The 17,711-nt window shown below is 35.7% G+C and overlaps 1 protein-coding gene across 41 annotated transcripts in view; it reads right to left on the reverse strand.

The window, feature by feature from the left end:
* The window catches only part of LOC101739189 (CAP-Gly domain-containing linker protein 1), a 54,836-nt gene that overhangs the window by 2,792 nt on the left and 34,333 nt on the right, over positions 1 to 17,711 (reverse strand). For 10 of the 41 annotated variants that reach the window (XM_062670468.1, XM_062670467.1, XM_062670466.1 and 7 more), the window contains 13 exons: positions 16,676 to 16,738; positions 14,651 to 14,803; positions 14,337 to 14,573; positions 14,056 to 14,245; positions 13,765 to 13,984; positions 11,079 to 11,135; positions 5,165 to 5,305; positions 4,619 to 4,750; positions 4,444 to 4,464; positions 3,953 to 4,124; positions 3,291 to 3,647; positions 368 to 3,186; positions 129 to 271 (listed from right to left, as the gene is read on the reverse strand). In XM_062670468.1, coding sequence (XP_062526452.1) covers positions 129 to 271; positions 368 to 3,186; positions 3,291 to 3,647; positions 3,953 to 4,124; positions 4,444 to 4,464; positions 4,619 to 4,750; positions 5,165 to 5,305; positions 11,079 to 11,135; positions 13,765 to 13,984; positions 14,056 to 14,245; positions 14,337 to 14,573; positions 14,651 to 14,803; positions 16,676 to 16,738 — 4,705 coding nt within the window. Of the gene's footprint in view, positions 1 to 128; positions 272 to 367; positions 3,187 to 3,290; positions 3,648 to 3,952; positions 4,125 to 4,443; positions 4,465 to 4,618; positions 4,751 to 5,164; positions 5,306 to 11,078; positions 11,136 to 13,764; positions 13,985 to 14,055; positions 14,246 to 14,336; positions 14,574 to 14,650; positions 14,804 to 15,542; positions 15,633 to 16,400; positions 16,476 to 16,675; positions 16,739 to 17,089; positions 17,283 to 17,711 lie in introns of those variants that run through there. The other 31 variants (XM_012693971.4, XM_062670449.1, XM_012693972.4 and 28 more) reach the window with 8 other exon arrangements.

The raw sequence follows: 17,711 nt of genomic DNA on the forward strand, positions 1-17,711 counted from the left end.
TGCACTTTATGGTTACCGCAATTTAAATTGAATCACTCCTTACGGTGTATTACCGTATAGTAACCGTATAATATAGAAAAAAGTTCAATAACAATCATACAGAGAAATAATGTTACCGTTATACTCACTTCTGAGTTGCTATGGTATCTCCTTGCCCAAGTATGCCCACTGCATTATTATCATTTTTGTCTTTCAGATCGTTGCCTTTAGCGATTTCTTTTTGCAATAGAACCTTTTCTCTTTCTGCTATTTCTACTTTAGCTCTTTGATTCTAGAAAATAAACATTCGTGTTTAAGTAAAAAAAGAGTACAGTAAACGCACGCATATGATTACTAACTTAATAATAACTACTTAATAAGTACTAACCTTAACTTCATCTTGCAATCTCGATATTAAATCTTCTTTTTGTTTTAAATCCTTAAGTTTGTGTTCAATATCTGCTTTTAACTTATTAACAACCGCTTCATTGTTCGCTATATGATTAGCCAGTGATTGTTTTGTGACATGTAATTCAACAGATAACTTTTCTAGTTTGACATCTTTTTCTGCATCTGAACTCTGCTGATCGTGTACTAGTTCAAACTTTTGGTTTAGTTCCTTTACGTTTTTTTCAGCTTCAATTAATTTTTGCACAGTTTCATTTTGTTTATCCGATTCCGATTTTACTTTTTCTTTGTACTGGCCCAATTCTTTTTCGTATTCATTAAGTTTGGCCTTTAGTTCATGTTTGAGTCTTTTGCTATCTTTTTTGTATTCGTCGAATTGAGCCTGAAGCTGTTTATTAAGATCGTCATAATTCAATTTTTGTGCTTCGTTGATATTGGTTAGTTGTTTTATATCTTGTTCAGCCTTATTTAATAGTTCCTGTAACTCCGTTACTTTTTCTTTGAATTCCCTCAGTTCTTCGATTTCTTTTTGTCTTTCACTAACTTGATTTTGTAATGATTTCAAATTATTATTTAGAGATTCAACTTCAGTTTTATATTTTTCATTTAAACTGTCATATTTCGTTTGAATCTCATCTAACGATTTTTGCATTTCGTTTGATCCTGACTTAAGTGCATCAGCAACGCTTGTAAGTTGCGTTTCTTTTTCTTGCAGAGCCGCATCTTTATTCGCAACATCTAATTTTAATTTGGCAACTTCTTCACCTACTTCTTTTAATTTGGCTAATTCAGTCTTACTAACCTCAGTTTGAGATTTTAATAAACTATCTTTTTCATCTAATGCCCTCTGCAGACCGTCTTTCATATCCGTGGTTTCCTTCAAGCTTTTAACAGCAACTTCGTGCGCTTCTTTAACTATTTTAAGCTCCTCGATTGCTTGGTTGTACTTAGATTGTAACATTTCTTTATCTTGAACGATAAGAGTCATTTCTTTTTTCATCTCTTCTAGTTGTTCTAGTTGATCCTTAATGAGCGATTCTTCCGCAGAAGAATTAGCTATAAGGTTTTCATACTTTTGTTTTAACGAAGAGATATCTAACTGAGCACTATTTAAAGTATCTTCTAACTGTTTCCTGTTTTCGTTAGCTTTAATTATTTCCTCGTTGGTTTGTGCTATCTGCCTATCTTTTTCCTTTATCATTTCTACATTAGATTTTAAATCTACTTCAAGCATCTCCGATTTCAAGGTTAGATCTTTAATAAGGTTTTGCTTCTCTTCAAGTTGTTGTTTTAACACATTTTCGTCGGCTTGATTTTTACTAAAATCATTGGTTAAGGTGGAGAGATGACTTTGAAGTACTGATATTTCTTTTTCGTAACGCGTTTTCTGGTTATTCAATTGTGTTGTCATATCATCTAGTACTTTTTGTAGCGAGTCTTCGTGTTTTCTGGCTTCCTCCAGTTTATTGTTCAAGTCATTTTGAGCTTCAGTCAATTGATCAACTTTTTCCATTAATTTAACTTCTGATGTAGCGCCTTCGGCTTTTAGCATAGATACTTCTTCTTTAAATCTATCATTTTCAACTTCTAATTTCTTTCGTATGTTTTCATGTTCTTCAAGTAATTCCTTCTCTTTTAGCTTTAGTGTTTCTATTTCTTTTTTCAGTATAACATTCTCATCAGTTAAGCTATCGTTCGCTGTAAGTGCGTCTTTTAAACGATTATTGATATCAAATAACTGTGACTCGAATTCTTTAATTTTACTTTCAGTTTCAACAATCTTTTCGATATTGTCATTGACCGACTGAACTAACTGACCGCGTTCTAGTGAAAAATCTTCCTGTAGTTTAAACAGCTTTTGTTTTAATTCTTGTTCTGTACGTGCGTAATTATTAACTACTTCCCTGTGCTTATCTTTAAACTCGCGTAATTCGCTTTCTGTTTCTTTAAGGTGTTGCGATAGTTTATTGAATTGATCATTAGAATCGGACGTTTGCCCAGTCAAGTTCATATATTCGGATTCTACTTTTTCCTTCATTTTTTCTAAATCTTCACATTTTTCTAATGAACTGTCAAGTTGACGCTTCAATTCGCCGACCTCTAGTTCCATGGTTGAAAGTTTAGCTTTAAGTTCGACGTTCGCGGCAGTCAATTCATTAATTGTAGCTTTAAGTTTATCGTTTTCCTCTCTGAGCGTTTTCAACTCATTCGCGTTTTGCATGAACTGGGAGTTTAATGCGTCAAAATCGACTTTGTTTTGATCGAGCGTTTGTTTGTGACTATTTATTTCTTTGATAAGTTCTTCGATTCTAGAATTCCGTTCGTCGATTTCTTTTTTGTGTTCTTCTGCGATTTTGCTGTGTTTGATATTAAAGTTGGCTGTAGTTTGTTCATAATCATCTTTGAGCTTGATTATCTCTTTATCTCTTTCATGAATAGTTCCTTTATATTCGTTTATTAGTTTTTCTGTCGAACTTGAACTTGTACTGGAGTCTGCCAGAAGTTTCTCGTACTCTTTAATTTTCACAGACAAACTTTGCTGTAGTTCCGATATTTCTGTTTTGTTCTTCTCATTTTGCTGCGTGACTTCATTTAAGATGCCTTCATATTCATTAACTTTAATACTGCATTCATCCCGGACGCGTGCGATTTCCTCTTCCAAATTTTTACATGCCAATTCCTGTTTCCTCTTAGTATCTTCTAGCTGTTCCAAATCGATTACTCTAGCGCTCAGCTCCATTTTCAGTTTCGTAATTTCTTTGTTTAGGTTTACTTCGTGTTCTTTAGTCACTGCAATTACTGAAAACAAAAACATATTTTATAAGGTATCATGTTGAATTAAATATTATACAAAAATACTTAAATGGCTTAATTAAAATTTAACCTAATTTCAGATTAGTTACCTTTATTAAGTTCGATGGTTTTGTCATCGACGGCCGCTTGTAGCTGCGTCAGTTTCGTGTTCAAATCGATTATCGTTTGACTGTTCTCTTTGTTCGTTCTTTCGAGAGTTTGTTTTTCTGTTTCTAATTTCGATTCAGCCAATTGTAGTTTGGCCGTAAGTACCGATAATTGTGTCTCGAACTCTGTTTGTACAATAGCTAGTTTCGTTTTGGCTTCGTTCAGAGCCCTTTCTGAGTCTGCTTTCAACTTTGCCAATTCATCGGACATGCTTTTGCCTAACGAGTCCTTCTCGTTTTCTTTTTCTTTTAACAATGCGTACGCTTCGTCTAAAAGCTTTTGTAGTTCGGATGAAAGTGCTGAAATGTGATTAAATGTACAATTGTAAAAACAATATATAGTCTTCGTTCTAAACTTATCGTCTTAAGGCATTTTGTTAACCGGCTAGCTGATTAGCCGTTGCGTCCAGCAGAACCATAAACCCACTCTTCGCCTGTTTTATAACGGTGAAACGTTCGTATACAAGCAATTGGTAAAAATAAAATTGACTGCGACTCTATTCAGCACTGTCCAGGCAACATGTAACTAAATTTTCTGGAAATTTTATACCACACCCTGTATAGCATACAGGTGAATCATTAAGAATCATTGTGTATGTACTTACTCTGAGCGGCGGACAGTTCTTCTCTGTGTTGTTCAGCCACAGTAGCGGCTTCAGCGTTCCGTTGTTCTTCAAGCGCCCGCAGCGCTGTCGCCGTAGCGTCGGCGCGGGCCAGCTGCAGCGCTGCTTCGGCTTCAAGCTCTCTGATGCGTTGCTCATTAGCAGCTATCTCTTTCTAATTTACGAACACACGTCCACTTGTAGCTTGCGAAATTTTAACTTAGATACTATTTTAACTATTATGTTCAGTAATGACGCTTTAACGTGTGAAATAGGGTAGTCATTTTTTTAATGTTATCAATAGTTCACGTCTCAAGGTGCACATTTAGTGTCCGATGAGCTTGTATATCTAATGCGTTATAGTTAATGAGGTACTAAGCTGGCGCTTATTTAAATATTTTAAATTTTTCAAATATTTTAACAATTCTATTTTACGTTACAATATTTTTATTTATTTAAATTGAGCAAAATACTTACAACTTATAACAACTTACCTCCATAGCCTCTTTGTATCTCTGCAAGAAAAAAAAACGTATTTTAGAACGTAAATTATTTTGAATATTTCGAGTGGCCACGTCATTTCTTTTTTTTTTTTTTTTTACTAGACCCATACACCTATTAGGTTAAGTCGGCCAGACCATGTTATTAAAATACATGAAAATTAATTACATAATAATCTTCTTTGTTGATGTTCTCCTCTTCGTTCCTGAACATGAGATCTTCGACCTTTTGCCTCTCGTCCTCCAGAAGCTTGTTGAGCTTGTCCAATTCGGCTTTGAGTATGACGTTCTCATTGCTCGTCTTAAAAAAAAAAGTAAATAAGACACAGATTATTAAAAGAAACCAGACCACGTGACTCTGATGTTATTTTCTTTTTTTAAACTTTTTTTTAGATTATACTTTATAGAGTTCGATTTCGATAAGGATAATAAACACACACAAAATAGTTGTGCTCATTTAGCAAAGTTAAAATTATGATTATTTTTTCATTTTATGTAGAATCAACAGAACACTAAATTGCAAGTTTATTAATTGTTAAGTTGAACTAACAAAGTGATCATCAATACAAAACATTGACAAACTGACAAAAGTTCATGGCAGATGTCACCTCAATTAAAGACGCAATCGACAGTGCATTAACTACAAAAATAAAAAAGTTATATAACTAAGATTTGATTACATTTTATTACATAAGAGTCAAGAGCGATTGAGCACCTGTGAGGCTTCCTTCTTCAGTTGCGTGAGCGCGGTTTCCGCTCTGTCGGCCTGAAGCGAGATTTTGGCTACTTCGGTCCTTTCCAATTCACGTTCGCGCATCATTCGTTCGAGATGCTGCTGTTTCTCCCTAAGTAATTCCTGTTAATCATTTTTGTTAATTTATATTTACTTATTCATCATCAAGATCGACACGTACCGCAATACACCAATACGTCCGTGATTTAAAACACGAGAAACACATCTTTCGAATTTTTATATTATTAGCTATTTAATACACAAATTAATAATTGGCAAATTTCGGTTTTATTTCAATAATAATTAAGTCTAATTATAATTAATACTAACAAAATCAATAGTTACGAAACATTAAAATATAATAAAGCTTTGATCTTTTATTCACAAACCAGTGTAAGCTGTAAGTAATCATTATAATCGTTTTTACTTGAAAAGTTAATTGTTTACAATAAGTTATGCTTTCCAAACGTATAATCGACATTTCAAAAATTCTCTGACATTTATGTGCTACATAGGTACCTATTAATGTTACGTAAAAAGGTGACGTAGAACGAAACGCATCATAATGTTCATTACTTTGTGGATATATTTATAGATACGCTATGATATATTACAGTTTTAAATCGTTTTTATAAAGGTTTTATCTAAATTACAGATAAATTACTTATTTACGTTAAATGGAACATTATATATAAATACGATCTTTTATTTACATCTGTGACGTCAGTATAATCATTATTTTGTATAATAAATGTGCACCCAATAGAGCAAACCTTGTTTGCACATCGCACATATCTGACGTACGGATAGAAATCGGTAATTTGATTTACAACCATAAACTTTGATATATTATACTATGTATACATAAAATATAGTTAATAATATTGCTTGTTACTTTTCGAAGGAACAAAAGTCGAACAGTGTTTTGTCGAGATCGGCTTGAGAATTTCCTCCTTGTTGATCCTCGTGAACGGTAAACCTTGTAGTCGCAAACCAAGGCAGTCAGAAATGTCACTACTGCGTCGCACAGTTTGACCTAAAAAGCTTTGAAGTTTGAAGCAAATCATAGAATCTTGTTATAAATCCGCTTGAGAAAATAAGTAATACGTATAACTGTATCATTATACTACTTATCAGAGGGTGGCCGAGTTCAAATTATAAGTATTTTTTATTATTATTTTAATCTAGTCGAAATTTTCTTGTTTTTCCTATCTAAGCTGATGGTCTAGAGAGACCACATCAGCGTAACCGAAATTTTCTGAATTGCAGCGTTTTGTATATTAGGTAGACTGAAATCATTTTAATAAAATTTATAAATTCCCCCGTTGTATATTCCTATTTGGTGTATAAGTGATGGTTTACTATAAGATAAAATTACACTTAACTTATTTTACGGAACCAGAACACGACTTATCTGGTGTTGAATTGTTATCGGACATCTCTCTTTTAACACGCTCAAGTTAGCGTAAGACTGAATTTCAAAACCATCAATTGGTCGCTGACACATCCTGTACATATCTAGATAAACGGACAGTAACATTTTCTAATCGTTCAAACATAGATGATTCAATTGCGGCATGATGAATTAGTTCAAATGATATGACATATTCAATCAACTAGAACTAAATGTTGAATTGATCGATATTTAATATAGCTACTCATTATGTATACTCATTATCTCGTTGCGATCGCATAATAACCCATAAACGATTTTCAAATTACAAATATATAAATAATGCAGCATTTTTCTCAGTTTATATGACGACAAAAAATCATCTAACTTGAAACTCATCAAATTTATTTCACATTTAAGCGAAATCAAGAATTGTTTTAAGCAATCATATTAAACTTAAATTTCGCCGAAATATATGAGCACACATTGCCGACCCGTATGATAAAATCGTTCTATTAGCAAATACCGCGACGGAAGTAGCTAACAGGATAATTCCATAGTTGCCATGGTTGTTAAAGGGCATAATTTATCAACTTATGCTGATTAGCTATGGGTAATTGAATTGGCTTGACATGTCCTTTTTGGAAAGACGTTCAAAAAGTCTTCATAACTATGCAAACCCGATCCATTAACGGCGCTTTTAGGCACCACAAGCACCGGTCGAACCCGTCGCTTGCGACGAAGGGCTCCACGAGCGAATTAACCCATAACACAGCCCACTGAGTTTCTCGCCAGATCTTCTCAGTGGGTCGCGTTTCCGATCCGGTGGTAGATTCTGCGAAGCACTGCTCTTGCTAGAGTCAGTGTTGGCAACACTCCGGTTTGAGCTCCGTGAGCTCACATACACACGTTAGGGTGAAGCTGAAATAGTCTCTCAAGGCTATCAGCATAGGTATAAAAAAAAAGTATGCAACTTATGTTGAGCGACTTGGCTGCGACGATGGTCATTCGAAGTCAATAAAAAGAAACTTTCTTAACAGACATAACAGTACTGCAATGTTTAAATATTGAACGAAACTAATTTGTATCTTATTTTTTTTATCAACTAGTATAACAAATTTTTTTTCGAGGTGTAACTTAACCTGTAAATCTATTACTTAAAACCGAGGTCGCAGTGTTACCACAATAATAATAACAAAACCGTGTTTTTGCCCAGAAATGTTGCGTTATTAAAATTTAGCTGATGCACGTGTACAGACTACTTAAAACAAAAATTTGTATGCACTTGAAAATGAATATTTAGCTTACTCCCTATTAAAATGAATACATTTCCCAAAGCCGTTAGCAGAGGCCATTAGAAGATGAGTTAGCGTTTTGAACGCGACGTTCCCCAGTGACTTTAATAATGAGCATTTATAGATTTGTTCGACCCAAACACGATAATGGGAGTGAAACGGCGCCTCCAGTTACTGCATTGCGCTTCGACATCCAGCACGGGTCCTGTTACGAACGTGCAACGTTGCACACGATGGGCACACATGATAATATCTGTGTGTTTAGTGCGAGAATTTTAACTTCTCGATCGCGTAAAATTTAACTCAAATTCATGAAGTTGGAACAGCTTTCCTTTGAGTTAACTTTCACGCGATCGAAAAGTTAAAAAAACTCGCACTAATCACTAAACTACGAGTGTGCTTCAGCACGCGTTGTTTTCATCGACACAGTTCGGTATATATGGCGACGACCTACGATTAAAGACTTTCCCACCGTTAAAACAGGTGATACGAATCTGTGCGGGTTCACACGCGCACTATCGACGAATTAACTGAAACTCTCACTCTATATAAATATAAACAGTGGGTATTTCAAACTGGCGTTTTCATCAACTATTTTGATCTAACTATCAGACTATAAAAGTAGTTAGCGATCATTACAAGTATAATATATTGTCAGTGTTATGTACTTATTAATGTACCTACATTCCTTAACACTTGAATTTTTATATTTAACCTTTTTACTTAACAGTGAACGTACTACGTATTTTCTTCAATTGGTCATCAATTTGACATTACTATATTTGAACGCAGATTTACTGTAGCGTAGGTATCCCGATATGAACCTATTCTCCGTATCCTAATCACGCAGGAGCCAGTCGCTGTTGATGCCTTAGACACGTCTTTACGGATCTATCAAATTCAATAACCGTTGCATTAGACTTTATTTACAATAGATTCCGATCCGGTAGAAGATTAATTCGCGAAGCAACTACTCTTGAGCTGTTAGGTCTCCTTTGGAGGCACTCGGGTAGCTGTTAGCAAATCCCACCCCTCCTGGTTGAACCCTTGCTCGCCCACTTGTCCTAGTGAAACTGGAAAGGCCTCCGGGCCACCAGTAATCCCTCAAACATAAAAAAAAAAGAACTTATAGTATCTCCCGGCCGCGCGTAGCTGGAATAGCCCCTTAGGCTACCAGTGAATAGGTACGTAATATAAATAAATATATATCCTCGGACAAGGCACTACGGTTTTTTTTTTTCGAAATTTAAAAGTTCTTGGCTCAGTCGTCTGTTGATCTTCCGAAGCTGAAATTATGGCACATTGATTCTCTCTTGAGACGAAAATTAAGGCGTTGTGATTGCTTAAATTTTAAATATCGCCCCACACCTCAAAATTATAATTAAAGCTTATAAAAAAATATCACTAAAGGCTGTTTTTACAAGCAACTGTTTTTTTAAATATTTAAGCCTACCACCACGAAAATTAAGGCGTTGTGATTGCTTAAATTTTAAATATCGACCCACACCTCAAAATTACAATTTTGCATATCACTTAAGGCTGTTTTTACAAGCAACTGCTTTTTTAAATATTTAAGCCTACCACCAATTAGATCTGCATTTGTGTACGCAATTATATTGTGATTTATTTATTTCAGCTTAGCATTATAATACAAATTAATTTTGAGGCCATTACTTCTACGTAATTCAAGTATATTTTAGGTCGGCCTTCGGCGCGGTCAGGGACAGATAAGGATCACGCCGAGACAAGGTTGTTTCGAGTCAAACTTTTCACCCAAGCTTCATATAATCTATAAATGCGTCATAAATTATGCTTTACAAGAAGATTGAAGTAATCCTAGTTCCTATATAATAAAATAGATTTGAATCTTCACGAACGGCGATTGCCATTTAAAAACGATAGGTATATGTTTATTGTTGTTTTTTATTATACTTTAACCTTCTTGTTACTTTACCATACGACGCTCAAGCAAAAATACAGCGTTTTATATGTGCAATAAAACAACACGTCTAGTCTTTAATGCTTTATTATCAAATAACGAATGAAAAAGGAAAGGAATAATAAACACGCAATACAAGATATTTTAATTTTCTTATTGAAAAATATTATATATTGTTAACGTATAATATTTTAGCCACTAAATTAATGCTAAGTTATCCTAGTCGTAGAGATATTAATTTAACGTTAGAATATTAATAACTTAATTTAAATCAAAGAAAGGAATGCACTAAAGGCCCTATATTTAGTGAATATCATGATTACTTACAGGCACTGGTTTATATTAAATTAGTATTAAGTATAAAATAAAACTCGTAAAATTAATTTCAAAATAGTTAAAAAAAAAACAATTTTGATCTTTTAAATGTAAAATCTATCACAGTTTCTTCAATGATCAAAAATTTTGCAGCATTTTCGTTCTGAATGTACATAATGTTTATTAAGAGCTAGTTCTATATCGGTGTATTGTCGGTACATTGTCAATATTTGTACTCTGCTTTGTGCTTTAATTATAGTCTGTATAGTCGACACGGTTTACACATTATGTTAGATTTTAGTTTGTAAGTAAATTTCAAAAATCGAAAACAGAGCAAAAAACCTCATACAATTCCCGTTAATGGAACGAGAATTAGAAAAAAAAACGTAACATTCGCTTAAATATAATGAAATTCCCTCGATCGGACATGGTACAGATTCCATCTTGCGCCAAGCGTGTGCTAAACTTCAGAACACGTATTGTGACATACCAAAAGCACTCAGTTAATTTTGTTTGTATATTAATATCAACACAATATCGAAAGAAATCAAGAATAATTCCCATACGTAATCCATTTATTTACTCGTGTTCCGAGATCTAAAACAATTTATTTTAAATAACATTTCGTTCATCGGTATTGAATAAATAAAGAAAACAGATATGTACTAATAATACTTTTAAGTGAATACTTAAATTTTAATACGAATACGTACCTATTGTCGACGACACTAACAGCCAAGGTCATGAGAGCGTTTCATAATAAAACATTTGTACATTATACACCTAAGCAGCAGTTTCGTTTTTATTTCATTCGAAATTGACTTTTACGAGTTACTTTTGGCACGTAACAATACGGCACGCTTAAATGGAGCGCGTCTTTTATTGGTTTTGAGGCATAGCACACGGAAGACTGCGATCGGAGTCCTACCGAGCCGCGATCGTAGGGTACCGTACCTGGAGGGCGTTCTTAGCCGAGACCGGGGTGGACGAAGCACGCGGGCCGCCGACGCGCTGCAACGTGACGTTAGTGACAGTGCGAACAAAAAACACGCTACAAACAACACGCGTTAAGTTTTAAATAGATAGGCACTATGGTGTATTTTTGCGGGACTGATTCAATCTATATCTTTGCAAACTGTTTGAATTTTTTTTTTGTAACTTCTTCAAAAACAACACGCTTTAACTTTTAAATAGATAGCATTATGGTGTATTTTTGCGGGACTGCTTCAAACTATATCTTTGCAAACTGTTTCAATTTATTTTTTTGTATTTGCTTCAATAACAACACGCGTTAATCTAGATAGAACCGATGGTGTATTTTGTTTGATTGATTCAAATTAAAAATAATATCGACATTATATTGGCATTAGGTATTGCTTTTATTGTTTTTTTATTCAAACAAAAGCTTTTTTTTCATATACGATAATTGTAAATTTAAAATAGTAGCGATGTTCTGTTATTACGCTGCGCTAACATCGTTGAATCATTTATATGAATTTTTAATCATGTAGTCGCCAAAATGACATCATTATGCTATAATAAAAATAGCCACAAATTTTAATGATATTAAGAATTCGACTGACGGACTGTTGCGTATAATTCGCAGAACACGAATACACCATTTAGCGTAATCATAATAAAACGATAGTTGATGTGCCTCAAGACATGAACTTCCGTTTCAGCATATACGAAGCTTAATAACAGAAAAAAATAATACAAATATATTATTATAATACATAACATAAATATAACTGGTTTTTTTTAAATGTCAAATTATAAAAACTAGATGAAATTATAAATGAGATGAAGGAATTTCTAGGACAGAAACTATTCAGGAATACGAAGTCAAATATATTCAGACTAAAATTTGTTATTTTGTAACGAAAAAGGTACAATACTGTTAGATGAAATGTGGCGGTCTGCGCAAAAGTGACTTAAACCACAATTTTTTATATTCGTGCTTATATATATTGCAATTTATTTAAAAGATTATAAATTTTCAAAGCAAAAACGGCCTATTCCTATTTTGACCGCTAGATAACAGATGGCTTTGTGAACATTATTTTGCGCGTATTGTTTTTGCCTACGAAGCAGTGTAAAAGTAAATTCGAACCTCATTATCTCCATACTATGGTAAAGAGTAGACCACTTTTGCGCTGACGGCCTCAAATATAATAAATTGTTGACAAAAGAAATGTGTGTCTTCTATAATCTACAAAATATATGCTGTCGCTTATGAATAAAAGCTTGTCGATAAAAGATAATGATTTAATAAACAAACAATTATGATTGTTGGACAAGAATCGTGTAAGAATTATCATTTAAGGTGAAGGGGACATTTGTGAATATGACGTGTATGTGTAGAATACGTATAAATCGTATATGCATAAGGAAATTCCGATGAAAGTAAAGAAACTAATTGCGTATTCAATGATATATAACGTTTATATGAGATTGTTAGTCGACTCAGATCAAACCTGTGTTAGTTGACATTAAAACACCAATAACATCAGTTCTAATCAGGATATACCTTAAAATAATATCACAGACGAAAAAAATATCAGTGTATATATATAATAACATTGCAGTCTTTTATATTCGAATCAAAAATGGAGAAGGAAGCAAAATAAAAGCTGAGGAGAATGATGAGACGATGAATCATTCTAAAAAAAAACAAATATGTACGTACACGATTCACTATCAAATGAAACTAACTTTTAATAAAACAATTGCAATATTATGATAATATAGTAATAGGGAATCGTGAACGGGATAAAACAAAAAAAATTATAAATAAAACACAAGGGCCAAACCAAGGGGTGCCAGCTACAGACAAATAAATAAAACTCAAACTCATGCAAACCGATAAGCTTTCTACGGAACCAAGCCATTGCTTATGCATGTCACGATTTAAAATATATAGCAAAAGATACAAAATTGAGATTCTTTGAACGGATAGGTTATATTATTTAAAGAAGCCAATCTTTATAATTCACGAACCAATGAATATCAGATAGATTGACTCATGTCATTTCACTGTCAAAATTTATTAAGAACGTGAAAATAGGAAATGCATTCATATATACACAACGTAGGGGTAAGTAAATTGAAATGGTGACACACAAGAGAAATGGTAGCTCTTCCCGAAGCCAGAAAAGTGAGTGCGCGACGACGGCATCTCGACGAACACGTCGGTCTGTGCGGCGACCCCGCGGCTGGCCCTCGTCACGGCGGCCGGCCTCCCTCCCCACCGCACCACCTCACCGCCCCCGCCCCGCGACCCGCACCGGACGCTACCACTCCCGCTGCTGCCGCTGGACAAGCTGCGGCGTGACTGCTCCGAGCTCCGCGTCTCGAAACTCAACATGCTCTCTGAGCAACGCCAAGACTTCGGCAGAGTTTCGCTCATCCAGCGACGAGGCGTTATCTCTTTACATTTAGGACTCGATTTAAATATTATGTCGTAATAGACGCGAGGCTGCGGTAGAGCGATAATTGCGCAGCGGTCATGCTCGACCTGCTTGACGAGCAAAGTTTTGTCGAGGAGACTTGGCGCGCTTCGATGCGGGCGGGTGCGGGCCGAGGGGGGAGAAGAGCGTGGGGAGCGAGGTTCGGCCGAACGTGCCCGGGGCTAGCCTACCTGAGCGCCCAGCGACGTCACCCCGAGTCTCACCCCCACACGAGACGATGCAATAGAGGTGCCAAGAGACGTGAGCGAATCGCGCGAGTTGGAACGTCGTAACGGAGTCGCTCGTCCGTTGCTGTGGATAGCACAAGCACCCGGCTTGCGGTTGGATGGAGATCTCGATACTTTGGATATCGGAGCGAATAAACCAAAACGTGGTGCACAGTCGAAATATCTGAAAGAGTTTTATAAATTTTTCTCATACACTTAAAGTTGTAATCAGGTATTTAATGTGTGTTATTTTACCTCTTTCCGTCTACAGAGCCATCGTTTTTACCGAGGGGATCATCAAGTTCGACACCTGCCCAAATGCCCGGCGCGAAATCTGTAGGACCTACGAAACGCAAAATACCAGCTTTGCTTCCGCGGCTGCTTGATACAATAACACGATCACCCGTTCGAATATCTCCATTGGTCGTTGTGGAAATTGAAGCATCTACAACCATTCATAAATGTGATTAATTATACAGAGTTGCCAATTAGTCGGTCATTATGAAACATTCAACAGATTATGTGGATATACTCACTCATCTTACTGCTGACAATACTGCGAATACTTCCATTTGGCGAGAGGGTCCGCTTGGGACGAGCCGCGCCGGAAGGAGGTCGTTCGAACACGCTCCCCGCATCCGACACGGGCGATGCATCGTGCGGTGTGTGTATAGCGAAGGGAACTCTAGTGAGTCGAGTCAATCGAGAAAACACACCTCGTTTCTCTGGACATTGAAAATAACGAACGCCTGCCACTGATCCATCGTTTTTACCTAAAAAACAAGTTTTACGACAAAAGGATTACGACAAATTGGCTTTGTTAGATAAACAAAGAAAACGGTGTAATTACCAATTGGCTCGTCGAGTACTATCCCAGCCCACTCTCCGGGAGCAAACTGCGTTTCTCCGATATAAGCAATTTGTCCAGGTTTCGTACCGCCTACCCAAACACGTTCACCAATAATGAAGCTATCGGTGTCCTCTGTCAATATCACGCTGTGGTCTGCAATTTTAAATCACATAGTTATCAATAGAGTTATTATTCCAAACTGTCTATTAAAATTTCCGTGTTGATTTAAATTGTAAACATTCTAATTTTTTCTTTCTTGCAAACTGTAAATCATCTCCCATTGAGTATAAACGAATAAGAAATCGCATTAACGAGAACGGAAATTTATTAGCAGTTTCAATATGCATTGAGCCGTCACGTTTACTATTCTCTATGCACACAAGTCGCGTGCTGGCGTCATGAATACCGTTGCCTGCAAGTGCAACGGACATCGGGTAGCCTATTTGCAATCCCGTTTTGCATATCTTTGCATTGCATCAGATATATGGACTTTCACTTCATTCAACAAACTGCATTTGACTTCCGAGATGCAAACTGAAATTGTAAACGATAAAACAATAATGCATGCCTTCAACCAGTGCGCAGCTACAATAAAAAAGCATTGTATTTAGCATACCAAACGAACAACACAAGATTGGTGATTTAGATGCAAAAACAAAATCATTTTTCCAATAACAATACATAACATGTTACCAATAATACGTAATATAGGTTATACCAATTATACTAATGCTTTACTTTATTGAAGACATATCTAATGTTTTTTATTGAAAAAGATAAAATCCAACTAATTTATAGATAGCTGTGATGAATCATCACGATAATAATCATATCATGTTACGATGTTCTTGGAAAAATAGGTTTTTGCAGCGAAGTCATCATCGCAAGTTACCTGAAGACCTTCGTAGTCCAGCCTCGCTGAGACGACGCGCGTGTTTCTCCCAAAGAGCATCCATCGAAGTAGCGCTGAACGTACTGCTGGCTGTGACCACACATAAGCGACACAAACACACACATTAGCCACTAATTAGCAACGATACACTCCTCGTATTTAATATGACACGCAGTAAACAAAGACTGCGGTAGGGGCTTTTAAATGTTTTAGTAGTTTCACATATTGATTTCCTCGATTATTAATAAAAGTTACTTTTATTATCGGTCCGATACATGCACGATGGATGCATGCCAGTATTATTGAACATTTTAGTTTGTAAGAAATTATCTTTTAGCTCGTACTACTAGTTAAAAAAACCAGAGAACCCGACTTCCTGTTGCACACGATTAACGAGCAAGGCGAACATTAATACGTTTTCTTGTTCAGAAAAGCATGTCTTACACCCGACATAATGGAGCAAAAACCATAACAAATATGATTCGATTCAAAGACAATGCAGTTAATTGATCGTAGGCGAACGCCTCTAGATAGTTGACACGCAATCTTTACATTCGTTGCGGCGTTGCTGGCTGGCATTATGGACCCGTGTACAACTCAGATCTTTATGTCATTAGAAAAAACATTTTTGTAGTATAATCGTTAATACAAAAACATCGAGATGGTTTAGTAAAGAAGATATTTATTGTTTATAATTTTTTTGTTACATTCAACGATAAAAACAAAGTCTGTTTCATTATTATTTTATAGATGATTGTTGCTAATTATAGTAGCTTATTAATCCATCACCTTTCCTTAGGGAACGTTCCACCACCTATGGTCATTTACATTCTTCATGCACTGTCTCAATGTACTTACTGGATGCTTTGCGATATGTACGAGGTTTATCCGGTAGACTGCTACTGACCTCGTCTTCTTCGGCTTCTATCAAATCTGCTCCATAAGATCCAAGATGAAAAGAGTGAAATATGTGAGTTCTTTTTTTTAAAGGTTTTATTGTACTGAGTGATCTAGAAGTTTGTAATGAGGTGCATGATATAGATGCATAAAGCGGTATCGTGCTTGCTTGTAGCTTAACATTCACAGTAAAGAAGATACAATTGCGTATACAAGAGACAAAAATTCAAGCTTACCTGATAGGTGTTTTCTAGATAGGTCGTCACTAAGCTTCCTCAGCGTGTCCGTCGAGCTGCCGTCTACGACAACAAAAACAAAACACGTAAAGCAAAAAATAACGAAAAAACATGCCAACAAAAAAATCAACAGAGATGATGCGGTGGTGTGTTGATACAGATGGCGATCTCTTCGATTTACATGAAAATACGCAATTACATACATCGAACGAAATGAATTTCAAGTTACACATGTATTCTTAAATTTTGCAATCATTATTGTGACAGAGCCGACAAAATTAGTCTACAATTTCATACAATTAGAACAACGTCTTCACATTTAAATGGAGCACGAAAAACAAGTTATGATTCAAGTTTAAAAATAGTAAACGAGATATGTAAACAAAAAAAAAAATGCAAATAAAAAAAACTTACGCGGACCTAAAACGGATGCTACAAATGAGAGTAAAGAAATTGGTCTCAGCGAACAAGCTAAACGAGTTTTAACGTTTCGCTACCATTTACGAGAGATTCGCGTTGTAATTATGCAATCGAAGTTTATCGAAGTGATGTGACAACTGACAAGACGTGCGGAGGCTGCCGGTCGTTTGTAGCGTATGCCCTGTCCAGCAATGATCGTCGAATAGTTTATTAATCATCTATGAGTGTGACAACTACGCAGCACCACACTCGACCTTGTCGGCACGCGTGGGTTCGTACATCATAATTTAAGCACTGAATTCATCGTGAAATCTCTATGCATTTAAAAAAGACTTCATGGATATAGTATTATTGTAACCATTCTGTCATTACCATTTTAAAACTTCGTTATATTCATTTATCTATTTCTTCTTATCTTAATTGGGGTCGACCCCGTGTGGTTTCGCTTTCTGACCCGCGTCAAAGTTATGATACTAGGTTTTTCGCGGTCAGTGTCTCGCGAGGATACGACACAGTCTTTATCGAGACGGAACGCGGCTAGTCCTGGTAGGCGATGCTCGGCTTTTGTTATTCCACCATATCGTGAGAAAGAGAGAGAGAGCTTCTCTCTCAGTAC

The sequence above is a fragment of the Bombyx mori genome, chromosome 10 (assembly GCF_030269925.1).
Source record: "Bombyx mori chromosome 10, ASM3026992v2".
In the NCBI taxonomy this organism is placed as follows: domain Eukaryota; kingdom Metazoa; phylum Arthropoda; class Insecta; order Lepidoptera; family Bombycidae; genus Bombyx; species Bombyx mori.